Source organism: Pundamilia nyererei, unplaced genomic scaffold (assembly GCF_000239375.1).
Source record: "Pundamilia nyererei isolate P.nyererei 1_Seehausen unplaced genomic scaffold, PunNye1.0 scaffold00028, whole genome shotgun sequence".
Taxonomy (NCBI): domain Eukaryota; kingdom Metazoa; phylum Chordata; class Actinopteri; order Cichliformes; family Cichlidae; genus Pundamilia; species Pundamilia nyererei.
This window is the reverse complement of record NW_005187429.1, coordinates 325736-346302: the sequence shown is the minus strand read 5'-3', so window position 1 is coordinate 346302 and position 20567 is coordinate 325736. Positions and strand designations below refer to the sequence as shown.

The 20567-nt window shown below is 40.0% G+C and overlaps 1 protein-coding gene across 1 annotated transcript; it reads right to left on the bottom strand.

Moving 5' to 3' along the window:
• Window positions 1–346: 346 nt before the first annotated feature.
• sla1a (Src like adaptor 1a) lies at window positions 347–6375 on the bottom strand. The gene is made up of 8 exons (XM_005728282.1): window positions 6108–6375; window positions 5611–5707; window positions 5168–5267; window positions 4874–4960; window positions 4514–4617; window positions 3827–3958; window positions 3216–3345; window positions 347–1716 (listed from the first exon to the last, which is right to left on the bottom strand). Exons 2-8 carry the CDS (start codon window positions 5681–5683, stop codon window positions 1515–1517), a joined length of 828 nt encoding a protein of 275 aa, XP_005728339.1. The 5' UTR covers window positions 5684–5707; window positions 6108–6375; the 3' UTR covers window positions 347–1514.
• Window positions 6376–20567: the final 14192 nt, after the last annotated feature.

Below are 20567 nucleotides of genomic sequence, written 5' to 3'. Positions count from 1 at the left end.
TGCAGAAAGTGCAAAATATATGCATGAGTTGCAAATGGTGCACAGACAAGCATGACGATAAGAGATTGGTAATGAAACTAATTGATGACTATTCGCTAATTTGGTTCAGTGAACTGTTACGTTAACAGTAAACCTAACCTTGAATCACAATATGCTTTTTTGATGTTGTTGTTTTTGGGGGTTTTATACGCAGCAGTCGTCCTCGGGTTGAGTCCTGAGCTTCACACACCTTCACAGCTGGTGGGATATTTTTGTCTTACTTTTAGGTCATGTGCGTGTTTTTCTGCTTAAATTTAAACATGCAGTACACCGATGTTTACCAGAAATACTGTGACCACTCTAATGGTTAGTATTGCAGTTGACTGGTCTTTATTCCCATGAAACATTAAATAAAACATAAGGCAAAAAAGCATCAGACTATTACCATAACAGCCATTCCTGTAATTGATTGATACATGAAACATGATAACTGGTACATATTAATTATATACAGTATTCACACGATCCTGTTGCACTAGTAACACTAAAATATTGTTACCAAGCCCGGTAACGATATTTGTAACCTGAGTTGCTCAAGTTAGATAAATTATTACACAGGAACATACATTTCAGTGTTTAGGAAACATTAATAAACTAAAAGAAAATTACAAGAAGAAGAAAAAAAACTATTTTGTGAACAACCCACACAGCATATATTATTGATAAACCATTTGGAGCCTTATCGTGCTTCACAGAAGTGATTATTTTCCACCCTCTGGGGATATTTAAAGGGCCAGTTCACTCAAATTACTAAAGCGGATTATATTTTTTACAACCCCTGTCTATACACATGGTCTCACTCTCTTGATCGGTGGGTCACACCACAATGAAAGCCATTAATTAGAGGTTGGTTGTTGATAACTGCGACACTGGCTTGTGTAGTGAATCTCATAGTGAGAATTAATATTGAATGACAAATCGTAGGATGGCAACTATAAGAGGAATCCACATTTCGCTCAATCCCCCCTATATTTGTGTGTGAATAAATCACTGGTTGAGACACACTCATTATATGATCTTCATCTTCAATGCATCAATTTAGCCCCCAAATTCAAATGATCTGAGTTTGCCTGTGTCTCAATATGACCATTTTACCATAGTAATAAAACTTAAAATAGTTTGAAAGCCACAAAAAGCCATATGCATATAATTAGAATCTCTCCCACATCACTCATCACACCATAATGCCAAGCTTTGTTTTTCCGCCCTGCGTTCGGGTATTCACATCTAAATTGCACCGTCATCCAGTTCAACTACTTCACAAGTGTAATTGGTCATGCGATTTGCGTTATTGTTAAAAGTACTTCAAAGTGCTCAAAGTAGAAACAATGAAACGCCTCGATGTTTTGGGGTAATAGTTTCGGCTCAGTACTGTTCTCTGCTGGCTCTGAAGGAATCGTTAGTAGATTTCAGAGGAAGTTGTCTACTGGCCTCCACTTAAAAATAGTCCGGTCTTTTTAGCTTCACTGTTGCATCTAGAAGTCCTCGTCATAGTCAGTGTTCGGAAGGCCATTTTCAGGAAGCACATACAGCGATTTGCTTTTCTTCTTCCTGCTATCTGATTTCACCCGTGAAGGGTCTTGATCGCCAGCAAAGGACAGGTAGGCAGCGATGCTGTTCCTGACTCCATAGCTCACCATGTTTTCGTTGCAGGCGTCTGTGCTGACCAGCTGGTTCCTGTAAAGTGTAGAGATGAATACAATTAATCCCACCTTAGAATAAGGACAAACCTTCAGTAAAATGCTGGATTTGAGTGCAGTGGTCAGGTTCTTTGTTTTTTTTTACTCAGTTTCAGCATTTAATGTGTTTTCTAACCTGTAGCCTCATTCACACATTTTTTCTTCTTCACATACGTAAGCACTTTTAACCTAACATTTAAACAGGTGCATTAGGGACAATTCAAAGTTCAGTCTGTCGCCCAAAGAAATTTCAAAATGGAGCCAGAGGCTGAACCACTGACCTTCACATTTAACCGTTAACCAGGCTCCACCTCCAAAGCTGCCTCAGATATTCATTACTGCCTCTTGTTTAATGTCATGATTCGCCGATTTCTTTATAAAATATCTTTTGCATATTTAATAAAGATTTAAAAAAGGAAACTTATAACCGTCATACCATGGTTATTTTAACTAAACTTAAAATGTAACTTAAAACTTAAATGGAAACTAAATATTAAAAAATAATAATTTCTGAAAACCAAAATTAAAATGAAAAATAGACTTTTGAAAAAAAAAACATGAATGGAAACAATTTTGTGATCTTAGAAAAATATGTAACATAAATTGAAAATAATGAGGAAATACTGTATCATGGGTTTTAGTATTTGTTCGTTTGGTAAAGATTTAATTACAGCTTGTCAGATGAGACACTGGTGGACATGTTGATTGTGGCTCCTGAGTGTCAGCTGTTTTTTTCCTGCTTTTCCTAAATCTTGCCTCTGACAAATGCCCTCCATACAATAATAAATAAAGAATAAACAGTGTAAACAGTTATGGTGAATTAACAGAAACAGAACATCCAGGGCAACAGTGCTTTGTTCTGTTACTCCACTGTGAGCTTTTTGTTGTTGAAGCTCAAATATATCCCCATGATACTGATGCACAAAGTTGGTTAGATGCTGGATATAGATTTTTTTTTAACAGTGCTTAAATGTGTTTTTCTTTAAAATGCATTAAAATTGTATCTCAAAGGCTTAACGTTAAGGCGGGACAAAGATGGCAATTTTGAATTTTATTCAGTTCAGTTCAGCTCAGTGTTATTTATATCGTGCCAAATCACCATAATAGTCACCTCAATGCACTTTGTACAGTAAGGTAAAAACCCTACAGTAATACAAGAGAACCTTATTAATCAGACCACCCTCTATGAGGCAACACTTGGCATCAGTGGGAAGGATAACCTCCCTTTTAACAGGAAGACCAAAGAACCAGCTTCAGGGAGGGGCACACAACATGCACTGTCACACTAACATGCTTCTAACTTGATCTTCTGACAAAGGCCAGCTCCCAATGTTGCAGTTTTAAAATAAAGTGGACAGACTTTTCCCCCCAGTTCTTCCCTGCACATGCTCCTCCACTGGGCAGCTTTTGTGCAATTCTGGCTCACAAATATTCAAATAAACACACTTCATGGCTGCCGCCTTCATAGCAAAATATTTATTTGAATCTCATCTGTACCTGTCTACTTTGTTCCAGTCAAAGTTGCGTCGCATCACTACAGGTGGAGCTCCAAGACTCGCATCTGGCGGCTGAATCGTGCCAGACAGGCAGGGCGAAGTCAGCACACAGCATAACCCATCTGCAGAATCTGAAAATGCAACAATAGGGGAAGTAAAATACAGCCCCCAGGCAAGACGAGCAAAGAACAAACATAAAGTTGCAAAATTTGCATGAACCACTCAACACTTGACCGCTCTAGCAAACATACAAAGCAAACTTATATATATGTCAAGAGTATTGCACTACTTCAGCAATTATCACAACCGCTTTTCCTCACTGTGTACACAACAGTGCTTATCAAACATGCAAGTTGTATCTCATTTCCCGTTGTGTTCCAAAAATATTCTTTCAGTGGAGGAAATATATATAGAGGCTGAAACACTGATAACAAATACTTCTATATTAAGAACATGAAACTGTATTTTTGTTCATCTAAGCGTGTGTGGTTTCTGAAGTTCGTTAGTACTTATATGTGTGTGTGTGTGCCCCTACACATGATGAGTTTGTTCACTGTCTCACATGTGAACTAAAGGTCTATGAGAAAGCAACATATTTACGTATCTACTCACCAGAATAATGATTGATCATATCTTCAAGGCATTGGAAAGTGAGACGTGGGGAGATGTAGTACCAGCTGTTGTCAAGTCTGAAGATACGATAGTGCTTTACACTCCTGTGCCTCACCGAGAGCGAATACAGACCTGAGGATGTGACACGCATCGCATGCTTTGAAGACAGGCTTTCAATAATGACATCAATCTTGAAACAAGACCATATGATTAATAACAATAACATCAATAACTACGGCTTTGAGACAAAGCAGAAGCAAGTGAAGTTCAGTCATGTGGTGTAGTTTCCATCTCCTGTCAAGTTTAGTCATTGGATTGATTTATTTATCACAGGTCAATGGGACTTTGGCCCAGTTAGAAGTCATTTCCCTTTTTACGTGTCTTTACAGATATAGTTTGACATTTTGGGAGATAGGCTGTTTGCTTTCCATTCAGCCTAAAGATGCAACCAGCAGGCATTTGGCTCAGCTTAGCTTAGCAGTCATTGGCCTGCTTTATCTAGACCTCAGTAGCAGCTTGCTGCTTCCTCCCCTTTCCAGCTATGGTTAACTGAGCGGTTAATGGTGTGACTACGCTGATGTCCTGTGTCGGTAGTTAAGTCTCAGAGGTAGTTCACGATTGCTTTTAACTTATTCACAGAAACCAAGAATTGGAATCAAATGAAAGTAGTCGTTTACTTGTTCTTACCTCTCTCCCTTGTGCTTTCTCGGACCAGAAAAGAACCCACTCTGTTCCCGGGTAGAAGAAGCAGTTCTTCCGCCTTCTGCCTCTCCACACCTTCAAACAGCCAGCTGATTGAACCAAAAGAAAAATAAAACCCAAATGAGTATTTAATTCCAGATTAAATACTAGTGGGGATAAAAATATAAATCACCATATTTATTAAATCAGCACAAACGCAGCTGTAATATAGGGCGCATCACCAATATGTCATGCCCATTCTATTAAAACGACAGATCGTAAAGCAGAAGGACCTATTTTTATCAAGTTCAAGCAAACCAACCAGACCAGTGGAACGGAAGATAGTGTCAGTGAGGTGTTACTTACCCATGGTACACTCGTGCTACATGGCTGCCGGGTATGTAGTTCTCCTTCCCCGTTTGGATAGAGCGCACTCTCCACCAATAAGCCTCCCTGACGACGACACAGAAGCAAAGAGGAATTAAAAACTGACCTTTTGCCGAGCCACTTCTCTAAATTACACATTTAGAACACTCCATTACAAACAAACCTTTCTTTTTGACTTTGGTTTCCTTTTGCTGCACATAATCTCCAAAACTTTTCTCTTTTCTTTTCTTTTCTTTTCTTTTTTCAATTAGAAAAGCAAGCACATGAACTTACTGCGCAACCACTTTGAGCTTTTCTCCCAGTCTGTAGATCGGCTCGCTGATTTCAGGAGCAGGATAGTCCTGAAGCACCACCACCACCTCGTCTTCTGTGCCTGCAAAAACAGTAATATTTGCAGCCTTTACTGGCAGCCAAATGTTGCCGTTGTGATTTAGAAATAACTAAAACTGTCCGAAATCAGTTTTTAAGACTAGATTTGTGATTTCTTATGTATCTGTACTCGTGATTTGTGTTTAATTGCCTAGGTTCAATTGCCACATCATCATAGGCATGCATAATGAAACATGGCGAAACAGTAAATTCTGGTATTCAAGATATCAGTGTCTCTTCGGTCAGGGATTATCACAGTGACTGTTGTTGCTGCCAAGAGTGCAGAAAGCTCCCAATCTGTAGTTTTTATCAGCCTGCGCTATTTATTCACTAAAAGGACATCTTACCCTTCAGAGAGGTTTCAGGGTTTCCGGTGTTGACCTTGTTCTCAGCACTCACACCTCGCATCACATTCCCCATCCTCCAGATGGACTAGACTCCAGCCTGAAGTCAGGACAAAAAGAAAAAAGACAGACAGGAATCACTAGTACACGTCTCTCTGCTCTTGATCTTGTAGTCTACATACTGACCATTGAGCTATATCTCAACTGACACATTTGTTGCAAAATGGGGAAGCTGAGGCTAGATGTTATCGAACCTATTTTTCCATTGCAGCACCGAGCTTTGTGTACTAACTAACAGACTGTGAATTTAGATATTGCCACATCATATACCTAAACTTCAAATGATCTTACATAACGCATATTATGATTAATCCATGAAAGCATTTCGACAGATCCTGCCTGTATTTATAAGTCACAGTATGTAGCAAGACAGCTGGCTAGTATGAAGAAGCGACAGGTCCGCTTGAGCAGATGCAGCTCAGCAAAGTGTGAACACTTACTTGCAAAATTTGTGGCTCGTTGTTTCCGATGGCATCAAGGCCAGCGAGAGAGATGATGACCCAAACAGGGCATCGCGGCAGCAGCAGAATCTGGAACTAGAACGGCACCATCTTCACAAGAGTTTACAGGAATGACATGTCACCCAGCGGGGTGACAGCTCTGCATCTGGCTGCAAACTCACTTCCTGTAATGAAATGAGGAAGAGAGCAGGCAAGAGTGTTGTTGAGAAACACGGTGAAACATGCAAGAAGAGACTTCACAACAGCCTCGCTGTTAGGGAAACCAAAAGCGCCGCTGGGGTTTTTTGTTGTTGACATTTTGAATTTATAGGTGGGCTTTCTTTCATAATGTTTTGGTTTCACAAAGTCAGTGCTGATCGCCAATAGTGAGTGTGCTTTTCCCCCAAAATAACGATGACAGTAATAATCTGTTCAAATCATTCAAGCCCCATGGGGAAGTTTCAAACTTGGTTAGGTAAAACCAGTAGTATTCAAAATGCTGAAATCATATCAGTGTAGTTCTCTTCTTGAAAACCCCTCAAGGGAAGAATAAGAATACTTTGACAGAATCAGCAAAACTACCCTTATTGTTTGTAGACTGTGGGAATTAAGTACCCAGAGAGAAACATCTGACTGTTAGGCAACACTGCTTTTACAACAACTGTCCATATTTTCAAATCATATACAAAGTTTATAATAGCCTATAGCTTATATTCCATGTTACATGAAAAAAAATATATATATAAAAAAATACACACAAGCTTCTCTGGCAGTCATGCAACACTTGTGACATCACAAGTGTTTTTCTTGCAGTCTCGAGGTGTTTGTCTCAGGCAGGAACTCATGTTACCCTGCATGTTGAAAAGCGGCACTGAAGATGTGTTACAATGGTACCAAACATCCCAATGTGACAAACTGGGAACGTGAGGCTGAGGTAATGTGTCCTTTTATTTCTGATCCCACAAATGGAACATGTGGGGTACCACAAAAATGCCAAAAAGTGCTTGGCAGGCCCCCGGCACTGGCAGAGCCCAGTATGTGTCTCCTATGTGCCTTAATTCAACCAACTAACTCTGGACAGCTATTTATAATCTCAGCTAATGTTTAAAAATGTAGTACAAAATATGGTTATGTAACTGTATTTTTCATACTAAAACCTGGATTATTCTTCTTCAAAACTACGCTTTAGTGAAATCTTTAAAAGACTGAGTTAGTCCTTCCTTTTGGTTTTTGGTGGAAAGGGGGATAAGGTTAGCTCTGAGTGATAAAATTCCTAAGAGGAAGTACACAGAGTCATGCATCACATCATGTACCAACTGAACTGCGACTAAACCATGCTTTACGCAGTTCTGTTCTGCGTAGCAGCAGATACTGTGGCTTGGTGGCTACCGTGAGACTCCAGGACTCTAACAGCTGTGGTTGCCAGGAAGGAAGTCTCCACCAGCTTAGAATGAAAATAAATACCAGGTAGTTTGTGTGCTGACCAAATTTACTTTTATCTTTAGAATTTTTAGCACTCCTATGTAGGTTTTTTTTTTTTTTTTTTAGCTTTCACAGGACAGTTATCTGTTATACCATCTCTGTCCTATTCAGGCATTAACAGTCATATGTGGATGACTAAATAGAGAAGAAGGTTTAGCAGTGTGACATGCATCACATTTCACACTAAGCTAACTATAGCTGTACTATTAGAGTGTTACCCGCTGTAAATGTGGCAGGGCGTAAAGTAGTGTAAAGAAATGTTGAAAAAGTTGGAAAAGTGATACTGATATAAAATGTTAGTTTAAAAAACAATTTGTATGAATGAAGCTGAAAAAGATGTAAGTAGTAAAAGATGTAAGTAGTAAAAGATGTAAGTAGTAAAAGATGTAAGTAGTAAAAGATGTATGTAGTATTAGAGCACACAAAGGTAATCGATAATTCTGTAAAGCCTGGAACATTTTCTTTTTTCTTTCATTACACAGACTTTCTACTTCTTCAGGTCCTGGTTGCTGTCTCTTGCAGTGCCAGGGCGATGTGTGTTTTTGAGTGAATCATACTTTCATCAGACATTACACACGTGAACCAGCGGGGCTGTCCACATTAGCCTCACTTCAATGAGCCTCTTTGTTACTTAAAGATCAGATATTTATTTCCCCTCTTCTTTAAGGCAATTCATTCTCCATCACATGTCATCCTTTTGAGATCTTTCTAGACTAAGTATTTGTTTACTTGGTCATTTAGACTAACAACAGTGTGTGGGCTAGTGCAGTTATTTAAAAACATAGGAAATGAAATTATAAGTGGGCATTACACCACCAAACGCTGTTATTGTTTCCATTACTTATAAAACATGGCGACTTCTTCCATCCCACTCAGGAGCACATAAAGGTCAGTTAAAATTCCAAGACAACTGCCTTGGTTCAGTTGGCTCGGGAAAATATTTCCTTTATTATACATTTCTTAAATAAAAAGACCTATTTCAAGATGTTGTCTGTGAAGTCATAAATATATCCTGTAGATCATTCATCGGATAATCCATTGTTTTACATTTATGTCTGTGAAGGTTCTCAGTCATCCAGGTCATTGTAGCCTAGAACTGAAGAAGCTTCTCGGATGAGAGGTGAAATGTCTTAAAGCAACTTAAAGAAGTCCAGACGTTTTACATTTATCTGATTCAGCGTCATGGTGGAGGGGGATGGAACCTATCCCAGCTGTCAAGGGGCAAGAAGCAGGGTACATCCAGGACAGGTCACTGGTCTGATAGCACTCACACTTAGTGTCAGTTTAAAATCACTAATTAGTCTAAACCCACTAACTGCATGACTTTAGGAGGAACCCAGAGAACCCACACAGACACAAGGAGAACATATAAACTTCACACAGAAAGACCCTGGCCAGATGTTGGAGTCGAACCCTCCCCTCACCCGCCTGCTGTGAGGAAATAGTACTAACTACTGTGCAACCATTCTACACAGCTGTAAAGGCATATTTCCTAAAATATGCATATCAGCCCATCAGTACCCTTAGATCTGGGTCGCATAAAAAAACATGTCTTTATTCAAAAGCTGCATACAGCTGCTGTATGTAGAGGTGTCACACTGGCTGTGTTATTATCTTTTGCTGCCAGTCAGTTTCCCATCTTTGATAAAAGTAAAATAGTTTTCAAGTGATTGATGCACCAGTGCTGGTGTATAACGCGTGTTGGGGAAGTTGTGAGGTTTCGCTTTGAAGATGGTCGATGATTTGTAAGCACTGTTTTTATGGGGGTTTGGGGGAGAGAGTAACACCGTTTTTTTTTTCCTACTCCGACTCTCATAAAGACAAAAGCTGTCTGTCTGTGGCTGACGCTGGCCTCTGCTGCCAGAGGCTACTGTGCTGCAGTCTGGATGTGTTTGAACATTTCAAGGAGAATTGACCGCCACGCCCTCTTTCTAAAATTACTAAATTACTAGCTGTGAGGAATTCCCATCATATTTTTTTTCCTCTAAATCAAGACACACTCGGATGCCTTGAACCTCTTAAAGCAAGATGTGAGCGCTGCTGTAATGAATCGCTCCACAGTTCCTCTTTTTCCTAAAAAACAATACACATTCCTCTTGTTTGGACACCGAGACTTGGTGTTTATGTGGTCGCTGTGTTCTCCCACAGTAATAAGCAGTATCTAAATACAGAAGCAAAACTGACCCCACTGGACTCTAAACCACAGAACTGACAGGAACGGGCGTGAACTGCTTACATTTGCTTCTGAATATATCTGAACATTTTTACATTTTTTTGAGAACAGTTTTTATCCACAGGCTTTATATGTTTGTAGCACTTTTATGTTTTAAAAAACAAAATCTAAATTATGCGTGCAAAAAAAGCTAAAATCCTTCAGCAGTTAACCTGTTATTATTAATATAATGTAGTCACTGTATGTGGGTCATTCAGGTATCTGGAGCATCTTATCCACTAAACCGTCTGTGGGAGTAATCGTCCCTCCCTGCTTCTCCCATCTATTAATGCATTCCTCTGAACTTCCAATGATATTCCTTTGAATTTTGGCAGCAGTGTTATTTCTATTTGGTAATTTAACAAATCAAAATAATCATATTGACCAAGAGTTTTCCCCAAAGTCTGTTTCAGCAGACCCATTTTGGGGATTTTAATGGCAACATAATTGGACAAAATTGCATGCAGAAATGTGTTTTTGCAAACCACTGTATCATTATCATGGACTTTGTGACGAAAGAGGGCACAGAACTGAAAAGTCGCCCACTGTATAATCTCTCCTGGCTGCCAGTGAAGCAGAAGCAGACTTCCACAGAGAATTAACAACAACAACGTTTTAGACATGAATGCCTCGCCGGTCCTTAAACATCAAGTCCAGTCAGCTACAATAAATGAAGCCTGACATGACGCCATAGGAAAGTATTACTCATGACAATTACATCACTAACATTACTATGAACTGTGACCACTATAAAGACAAAACTCTACTGGGAAATGTGGATGGCATCGTGTTAAGCAGAACTGTGGCTACCTTTTTACCTTTTGTCAAAATAACTGTATTATCTGAACTCAAATACTAAAACCAGTTTTACTGCAGAGTCAGCAAAGGCAGTTTTATTGGGGTTGGTTTCACATGCCTGTGTATGCACACTATGTCTGTCTGTACAATGTATGCATGTGCATGCAAACCTGCTTGCCATCCAGTTTCCATGTCAGCACTGCCTATATCTAGTGATAAAAGCATGCAGCTTGTGATGGCGTGTGATAGCTCAGCTGATATCCTGTTTAATTTTACATTATCAGCAAGTGTTTGTTGATTTGTGAAACTGCATTTTCACTTATTTCTTATAGGGTGCCAGTTACAATTTTCCTTTCTTTTTGTTATATGTGCCGTATATATACAGTAAATACTTTGTGCATAGTTAAATGTTTATATAGTAAATGTGGTCAAAGTGTCAAATAATGAAGTCAGTGTATTTAAAATCATCCAAAAGCTTCTAGTTCAGATCCAAAGGTTCAGCTTTCATCATTTGACTTATATTGATATCTAGGAAATAGCCAGAAAACACAGCTGCTGCTGTAAATGTCATGAAAAACATTAAACCTATAAATTGAATACGTAATTTGTAAGTATTCTATTCGTTTTTCGTACGTAGGTCTAAATACATGATGCCACGGTCTTTCACAGATCGTAACTCCAGGCTGCTTCTTATGAAAATCTCGTCTCATTCTTTGTTACCTGAATATTTCATTCAGGTTATTTTCTTGAAGTTTCACAACGATTTTACAGGCTGAGTGAAACACGCTTCTGTTAACACTCACAAGATACCAGGTTACCTGCTTGTTAATATCTCATGAGCCAATCACTTGGCAGCACCTGGGTACATTTAGGCACCCAGAGTCAGTCAAGGTGACCTGCTGAAGTTCAAACCTAGCTTTAGAATGGGAAAGAATGAATTTAAATGTGGCGTGTTTGTTGGTGTCAGACAGGCTCGTCTGAGTATTTCAGAAACTGATGATCTGCTGGGATTTTCCAACACAATTTTTCCTCAGAATTTTCTGAAAAAGAGAAAATATCCAGTGAGCAGCAGTTCTCTGGAAGAACATTTCTTGTTGATGCCAGAGGTCAGAGGAGACTGTTTCCAACTGAAAGAAAGGCAACAGTAACTTAAATAACCAGTCATTATGAGAAAGGTAAACAGGGCTGAAACAGAAGACCATCTCTGAAGGCACAGCATGTCGACCCTTGAAGCAGATGGGTCACAGCGGTAGAAGACCACACCAGGTGCCACTCCTCCCAGTGAAGAACAGGAAACTGAGGCTATAAGTTGCTTGTCTGAGGAGTCTTAACTCCTGCAATAATGTTTAGGTGGCAGGGTCATAGTTTGACATATACAACATGAAAGCATGGATCCATTCTGTCTAGTGTCATCATCAGGCTGCTGTTTTTGGTATAATTATGTAGAGGATGTTTTTCTTGGCACATTTTCAGTCGCTTGGAACCAACTGAGCATCTTTTAAACACCATGGCCTACCTGTGCATTTTTGCTGACCGTGGTGGCTGCTTCCAATATAGCAGTGAGCACGAAGCTACTTAAATACCCTCCACAGTCAAGAAATCTAAATCCAACAGAGCACCTTTGGACTGGTGGAACAGGAGGTGGAACTGGATGTGCAGTCAAAACATTTGCAGGACCTGTGTGATGCTATCATGTAAATATGGACCAACATCTCTGAGGTAAGTTTCCAGCAGCTTTTTGAATCTGTGCCATAAAGAATTAATACAGTTCTGAGGGCAAAACGTGGTCCAACTCAGCACTAGGAAAGTGTCGGTAATAAAGTGTCTGGTGAGTTTCTGTCTGAGTATAACAAGTAAAGTGATCAGCATAAAATCTCTTCAAGACAGTAAGGGTATCCAAGGTTTTCCAGGACAGATGTGCAAGCAAGTATGAGGTGCGGTCTTGCTGTAATCGTGCCATTAAATTAACAGTTCCACCTGCACTCTAATCCCTAAAGCTGTGCTCTGCAAATAGTAAAAGTGTTCCATCATTTAAGCTCTTTAAGCTCTGTAACCAGTGCTTCCATTAGGGTCACCTGTGTATTTTTATGTCAGCCACACCCTCCAGTTTCATGTGCACACTCACACATGCACACAGTGAGGATAATGCCAGTCTTCACGTGCAGGGTTGGGTAACTATTGGTTACTTTGCCAGCCAGCTCTGTCAAGCCCATAATGAGAGTCTGCATCAGTGGACTCACTCACTCCCTTCAGCAACGCAGATGGGAGTTTACAGTTTATCGCTGCATCATCATCTGTTACCCACTTATTACAGGGCTGTGGGCTGTTTTCGTGCCGCATGTCTTCGCTGTGCACCTGCAAAAGTATGTCCACCCACTGAAGGCACACTGCTGTTTCCAAGACATCTAAATCCCTAAAAGCCCCAGAGCCAGATCTGATGTGCAGCATGTGTTTAGTAACTTGAAACATATACTGAGTGATGTACAAATGTGTGGAATGTAATAATTGAGCAGATTTTGTCATCTAAGCGCTGTGATCTTTGCTATCTTGGGGTATATTTTTCGAGAGTGATGTTTGTAAAGACAAATAATAACATATTTTAAGTTCAGTGAAATCACTGGTGGAAAGTGATCTTACTAGTTCAAGTAAAGAGAAGGAATATGAATGAACACAAACAGACACTGAGTCTTTTGGGGTTATGTTGAGTAGCAAATAAGTAGCTGATGATTGTACTTTTGAAGGAAAAGTTAAGCCAAGTGAGAGTTACATAATACAGGAAGCCCTCAAAATGTTTTTTCCACTGGCTGCTTTACAGATCATTGAGGACCTGCTGGTACTCCAGGCTGATTATTGGCTTTATTACTTTTCTGAGAAACAGTCCTCAGTGGAGCAGTGAAAATTTACTACCAACAGTTCTTTAATTTACACTCTACTTACTGTGCAGCCATGACTGTTAAAGCTTATCAGCCTATTAGAATATAGACCACATATGAACGCACAACACTGGTGTGCTTGATGTTAGACAGACTGTGATGCTTGGCACAAAGCAGACTAATATATGCATGAAATAAAAGTCTTTGTAACACTCAAGCCTTTGTAGACACAACCTAACAGTCTGCATTCTTTAAAGTGAATCTATACAGCTCTGGACAAAACATAATCCTATCTTAGAAATAAAAGGACACACATGTTTTCAGAAGGCTACATCCGTATTTCATATTGGTATGTTCAGTAGTTTGCCGTCGCTAATATTAGATACCGAGAAATCGAGAAAATTGCTATGTAGCTGACATTACTGAATTAGTTCTGCTTTTTAGAGTTTCTAACAGTATCCTGTTATTGCCACATGCTGGTTAGCTAATTGTGAACAGTTAAAAAGTTGCCTTTGCGCCCAATATAAAAGACCATTAGATGCCATCTGAATATGAAGCCGCGACTGACCAACGCACACTTGCATTATTTAATCAGAGCACAGGGTTGTATTGTATCTGTTATAATTATGTTCCTCGAGTTTTTTATTCAGCCTCCAAAATGAGGTATCTTTAGAGTTAGGTTTTGCAACATTAAACAGATGAGAAAGATGGCCGTGGTATTTTCAGTAATAAACAAAAACACTTGAGATGGTACTTTGGAGAGGGTCTGCCCTCAGGTCACAACTGTATGCAGACATTGTGTGCAGCTATTAACCGCTGTGCAGGAACATATTACATGGCTCTGTGTTGACACTCCTGAAGAGACGTCCACTTTTTGTTGTTTTCCACCCTGTGTGTAATTGGACCTCATTCCTTCCCATTACCAGCTTTACAGACCAGAATAGGGTAGAGGAAAAAATAGACTGGTGCTGTGTAATGCTCTGTCTTAAAAGGATCCAAAAAAAGAATCGCTGTTGTACCATCGCGGCTTTAACTGATCCCTGCAGGTTTTCGGTTGTGACTGCAGACAGATGTTGAAAGCGTGGTTTGAGTTGTGGTGGGTTTTCTGGGGATGTGCTCAGCTTTAAATCGTGTTTACGACTTCACTTTGCTTTTGAGAAAATCCATTCACCTCACGACGGTTCCAAGATTCCTCTAACCTTTTGAATTTCTCTAAACCCTTGCAATGAGGTTTTACAGGTTTTAAACCCTTTCAAATGTTAGACCCAGTGCATGGTGTCATTTCAACAGTAACACAATGCATTTCCATTTTAAGCCATTCATTATTCAGAAACCATTAGTTTGATAGGGTCAGAGTGAGTGGTAAATAGCCAAATAAATGTGAATTACTGAATCCACAGCATTTTATAGCCCATTTGGTGTTAGCTGAACTCTGTGTGCGCGCGCGTGTGTGTACACACATAGGAGGTATCAATAGATCGACATCTGGTGAAAAATCTAAGCAAAGGCCTGATCTCTATAACCAGCACAGAAAAAATGAGGACTTCAAAATCACATATCCCGAGGCCAGCCAGCCCTTTTGAGATAAGGGATCAGTCAGGATTAACACTCCAAGACAAAGCATTCCAAGGGCGGGCTTGGCCCATACGTTAAGAAATGCCAAGACTTCAACAAAATGTTCATTTATGACCAAGGCATATCCCAAAACAGCATCATGTTTGTGTTTTTCAACCATAGAAGTCAAAGTCTGCACAGAGCGAAAGGAAACACAAGCCAGTGTTTGGTTTGAATTGCAGCCAAAGTCATAGTGAGCTGAAATGTGTATGCCTCACTGGGCTGCTTATTGCTGATCTACACACAGATACTATAAAAGACGACTTTTGTTTAAAGTGGTGATCTTGAGAGCAGTCGGCATCATAAAGCATCCTAAATCCACCTCTCGCCGGCCAAAAACCAAACAAATGAACAAAGCACTGCAGCAGCTGGGTGCAGGCACATTGTCTCACAAACCTACAGTGCAACGAGAAAGTATTCACCCCCTTCCTGATTTCGTAGTTTTTTTCTATACTTGTCACACTGACATGTTTCAGATCGTCAAACTAATTCTTCGGAAAACTAGCCACACCCAGGCCTGATTACTACCAGAGCTGGTGAATCAAGATATCACTTAAACAGAACCCGTGTGACAAAGCGAAGCAAGCTAAAAGATCTCAGCACATCATGACACAATTTAAAGAAACAGCTAAGAAATAAAGTCACTGACTGAGTCAGTTTATATACTGATTGATTTTGCGCACATTCATGCATTCATATGTTCATACATTCAGTTGCACATAAACACTCTTAGGACCACTATGTATTGCTTATAGGTTGGCAAAGTATCCACAAGATGTAAACAGAGAGCATGTTTGGGCTTGGATTTGAGACAAATACAAGGTTGAATGGATGTGTGAAATTGCATCATACACTGACTGCATCCATCCCTTTAAACCTTATTTGCTTTCAAGTTGCTCTGTATTTTTAGGCTTTAACAAGTCAGTGTTAAGAAGACAAATACGTTTTTAAAACATTGTTGAAAACATTAGTCTAACATCCCATTTCATCTGTCGCCATCTTGTTTTTAAGGGTGAGCTGACTTAAATTAAAGCATCTCTCGCCAAAGCAACGTGTGAATCACAAGGAAGCTGCACCCCAGAGTATGCCCTTCTTTATCTTTTTTTTCACACTAAATGAGACCATAATTTACAAAATGAGTGTCGTGCTGCATTGAAGGAGAAGACTTGAAATGAACATTTGAGATCGTAAACTCGTGAAGAAAACGTTTAAATCAAGAAGAGAAGTAGGATTGTTTTACCGCAGACTGTTATGCAACCAGATGACCTGCCTCCTGCTGGATATTATGAAGAACGCATGTTTCAAGGTCTGCATTAACTAGCTTCACTTTTTATACCACGTCCACCTTGTGCTTACAGTCTCATAGCCATTTTCCACTAGTACCTACTCAGCTAGACATGATCAGTCTTGCTGGTTTTCCTTTACAGTCAAGAACCACCTGATGTGCACAGGGTCGTTATAACAATGCGGTCGAAAGTCCCATGACATCATTTTAAAAATGGCGGGTTTTGATTTTGGGAAGGAGTCTTTCATGACTCATTGAGTGACGCCACTGACTAGCCAATCAGTGGCATGCAGTCTACTGACATCATGTTTTCGGATCGCCTGAGATCACTTGGAACCCCAGCCGAGTAGGTACTAAAAAAATCTCCTTGAAAAGCATTCAGTTCATCCAAAATGCTACAGCAAGAGTACTGACAGGGACTAGAAAGAGAGAGCATATTTCTCCTACATTGGCTTCCCTTGATTGGCCCCCTGTTAAATCCAGAATTGAATTCAAAATCCTCCTTCTCACATTGAAGATCTTGAGTAATCAGTCCCCATCTTATCTTAATGACCTTGTAGTATCATATCACCCCATCAGAGCACTTCGCTCTCACACTGCAGGCTTACCTGTTGTTCCTAGAGTATTTAAAAGTAGAATGGGAGGGAGAGCCTTCAGTTTTTAGGTCCCTCTTCTGTGGGAGCAGCTTCCAGTTTGGATTCAGGAGACAGACACTATCTCTACTTTTAAGATTAGGCTTAAATCGTTCCTTTTTGCTTAAGCATATAGTTAGGGCTGGACCAGGTGACCCTGAATCCTCCCTTAGTTATGCTGCAATAGATGAAGGCTGCTGGGGGATTTCCATGATGCATTAACTATTTCTTCTTCAGTCACCTTTTTCACTCACTGTGTGTTCATAGACCTCTCTGCATTGTTATTAATCTCTGTCTCTCTTCCACAGCATGTCTTTTATCCTGTCTTCCTTCTCTCACCCCAGCTGGTCACATCAGATGGCCGCCCCTCCCTGAGCCTGGTTCTGCCGGAGGTTTCTTCCTGTTAAAAGGGAGTTTTTCCTTCCCACTGTCGCCAAAGTGCTTGCTCATATGGGGTCATATGATTGATGGTTTTTCTCTGTATGTATTATTGTAGGGTCTACCTTCCAATATAAAGCACCTTGAGGCGACTGTTGTTGTGATTTGGCGCTGTATAAATAAAACTGAATTGAATAACAAAGTACCTGATGGTTCACCTAATGGAAAACCCTAAAAACAGAGGTGAGCCGTGCCGAGACAACCCCAATGGAAAAGGGCTAAATGTGATGAACATATACTTAAGTGAGAAGATGAAAAACAATCAACAATCAATAAAATAAAATCTTAAAATGGGTCTCAAACCTGAGAGCTACAAATTTTTTCTCTTTTTGTTTCCATGCAGCATGTCGATTATTATAATATGTTGAATAATCTGTTATAGTCTAACTGGGTAGTTACAACATTACGATTTTTGATAGTGCTTCAGTAGAGTGATAAGTCTGCTCTCGCTGGGTGAAACTGTGGAAGTAAACTGCTAGAAATCAGCGATCAAAATTAAAAGCCTTTAGTATAAATAATTTTAACCTTAAGGAAATTTGTATAAAAGCCCAGTTACACGAGTGGAAATGCAGCGTGTGTTTGCACATACAGGCTAGCATTTCACTATTCATCTGAAGTCAATTATACGGAGTCAGCAGCACTGGATCGAAATCTAAAATCAAAGATGCTTTTGGCACAGCTGTGACTTAATAGCCTATCCACTTAACAACAAAAACAGGCCTGAATGGAAAGTCAGCTTTCATATAAATGTCTGTATTCATCATTTTAATTCACTAAAGAGAGTATCATTTATAAAGTTGTGCAATCTGACGAGAATAAGACCAGTGTGTGCAATTCACCCATTAAATTAAGAGTTAATTAGCTGAATTGGATGTGGAATAATTTGAGCTTAGTTTCGATTTGACCAGTACACATGTGCTGCTGGTTTTTCTTGGAAGGTCAACAGCCGTCAATTATCCCGCATTAGCCGGTAAACAGTGTTCACAAATGCCTCCATCGTGAGCAATCGTTGCCTATTAAACTGCCCCAACCTTATGTGAGACTCTTGGAGCTCAGCAGATGTTTTCCTCAGTCCAGCAGTCTCAGACCACAGCTATATAAAGACAGTATAATTACTGGACCAGTCTGAGCACGGCGTGCCATGCCCTTTTTCTGGCAAACACACGCACATATACACAAATCCCCTGTACACTTTAAGCAAGACCTACATATGGTTCACAAAATTCAAGCTACGTGATATTGGCTTGCTGTAGGGATCAGTTTTAGGGCCTTGATAACAAATTGAAGTGACATCCACTGCTGCTAGCCGCTGCTGTTTCTGCTGGTTCTCTCGATTTTTGTAACCTGGCACCTTGTACGATCGTGTTGGTTTGCGATATATCGATGCAGAAGCTCAGAGACTCACACTTTACAGGGGAGATGTTGCAACAGTTTGAAAAGATGAGACTTTGTGGAAAATTCCTTCTGCTCATATACCAGCGCTGATGTGTCAGTGCTGCCTGATACCTGTCGCTCAGGAGAATACTGCAGCGAGTGTGTGCAGCATGCAAAGCGACGATTGCGGTGGGTATGCTGGGGCCCTTATCGCTCACTATTTCCCAGGGTAGGGGATGTTGAGAGCAACGAGAGAGGAAACATAAGTGCAGCAAGCGGCGCTATGGGCCAAAAACCAAACTGACTGGAAACTACGCTGATAAATTCAGTCGGGCTTCAGTCCAGGTGTTCTCATTTCAAAGCACCTTGTGACTGGTTCTTTTCTTTAAAAGCTTTATATAAATAACTTGTGCTTAGTTACTTTTACTTATAGTGCTAGGTGGTTATAGTGACAGCTTCAGGTGATAATCGTACATATTGCACCTTTGAAGTGCCAGCGGAAAGAAAAACAAAATCTCAGCCTGTTGTTTAAAAAGCACATTTGTTCAGAATGATCATCTCTTTTTTCTTATTTGATTTTATTTATTGCTGCTAAAGTTACTCTAACTTTAATGACCTCTTAACCTTTTTTTTTGAAAGTGCAGTCTGTATGTCTTTGATTTTGAGGCCAGTAGCTACAAAGGAAAATGTTCCCACACATGTACTGTACCACGAAAGAACTTTTTTATGCATCACCTTAGCGGTGTCTGTTCGCCTCGAGGTGTTGTAAACTCATTCTCCCGTTCTAAGGAGGATTACCGACTCCACTTGACTTTGAAGCTGTAAGATTTCCAAAACATGGTTTGACCTCAAGGCTTCTCTGGGAGTTGAGGGGATTTTAATGAGGGGATTTTAATGAGGGGATTTTCGGTTTGACCAGCTATGCAGGACTTGAGTGGTAGATGGTCAGTTTCTATAATCAGGTCATCTGTCACACTTTTTTTTTAACCTGAACTACCTCACCCACATGACACTTGGGGTAGTAATAGAGGGCATAATGTGGGTCAGCAATAGTTGTGTTCGGAGATGTTTCTGTCAAGGATTTCAATACACAATGACACAAACTGAGACTGAATTTGCATGAATGGGTGACAGAAATGTGTCTGTATGTTGGGATTAAAGCAATAATGCCACATTTAGATTACATTAAAGACTTGAAACACTAGGAAACAGCTTGACTTGCTCTGAAGCCTTTAAGGCGGTGACGTCCACTTATAAAGCTTTTAAAGCAGCTCTTTCTTCAGTTGTTTATCCTTATTAAGGCAAAGCTCTTGGCAAAAATACACATATCACATTTTTAGAATTGTACAGTTTTATAAATGCAGGTTTGATCTGGGTGTGGCTCACAAATAAAGGCTGTTACTTGTAAAATGTTTGAGATCCCCGCCTCTTAGCACCATCTGAGTCATTGAACACCCATAATTCAAGTGAGCCGAGAACACGGAGCTACATTGAAAACAGAGCAGCCGTCACCTCAGACCTGGTTTTCATTTTTAGCTATTTCTGTTCAATTGACCTCAACATGCAAATATAAGTAGCACACTACTGAGCTCATACTACTCAAACATCTAATTATTCTTGCTGTTGGTCCGTTTATAGGTTAGTTACCATATCAGAACCGAAAATAGAAGACAAATGCAAACATGAAACATGAGAGCACGAACAAGCTATGGCTCGTTTTCTTTCTCTGAATTGTTTCAGAAGAGGTTTTGC

Coding starts and splice junctions, on each gene's coding strand:
- sla1a (XM_005728282.1), bottom strand. CDS start 5,683: ATGGGGAATGTGATGCGAGGTGTGAGTGCTGAGAACAAGGTCAACACC. Junction 5,268..5,610: donor CCCTGAAACCTCTCTGAAGG/GTAAGATGTCCT, acceptor CTGTTTTTGCAG/GCACAGAAGACGAGGTGGTG. Junction 4,961..5,167: donor AAGCTCAAAGTGGTTGCGCA/GTAAGTTCATGT, acceptor TGTCGTCGTCAG/GGAGGCTTATTGGTGGAGAG.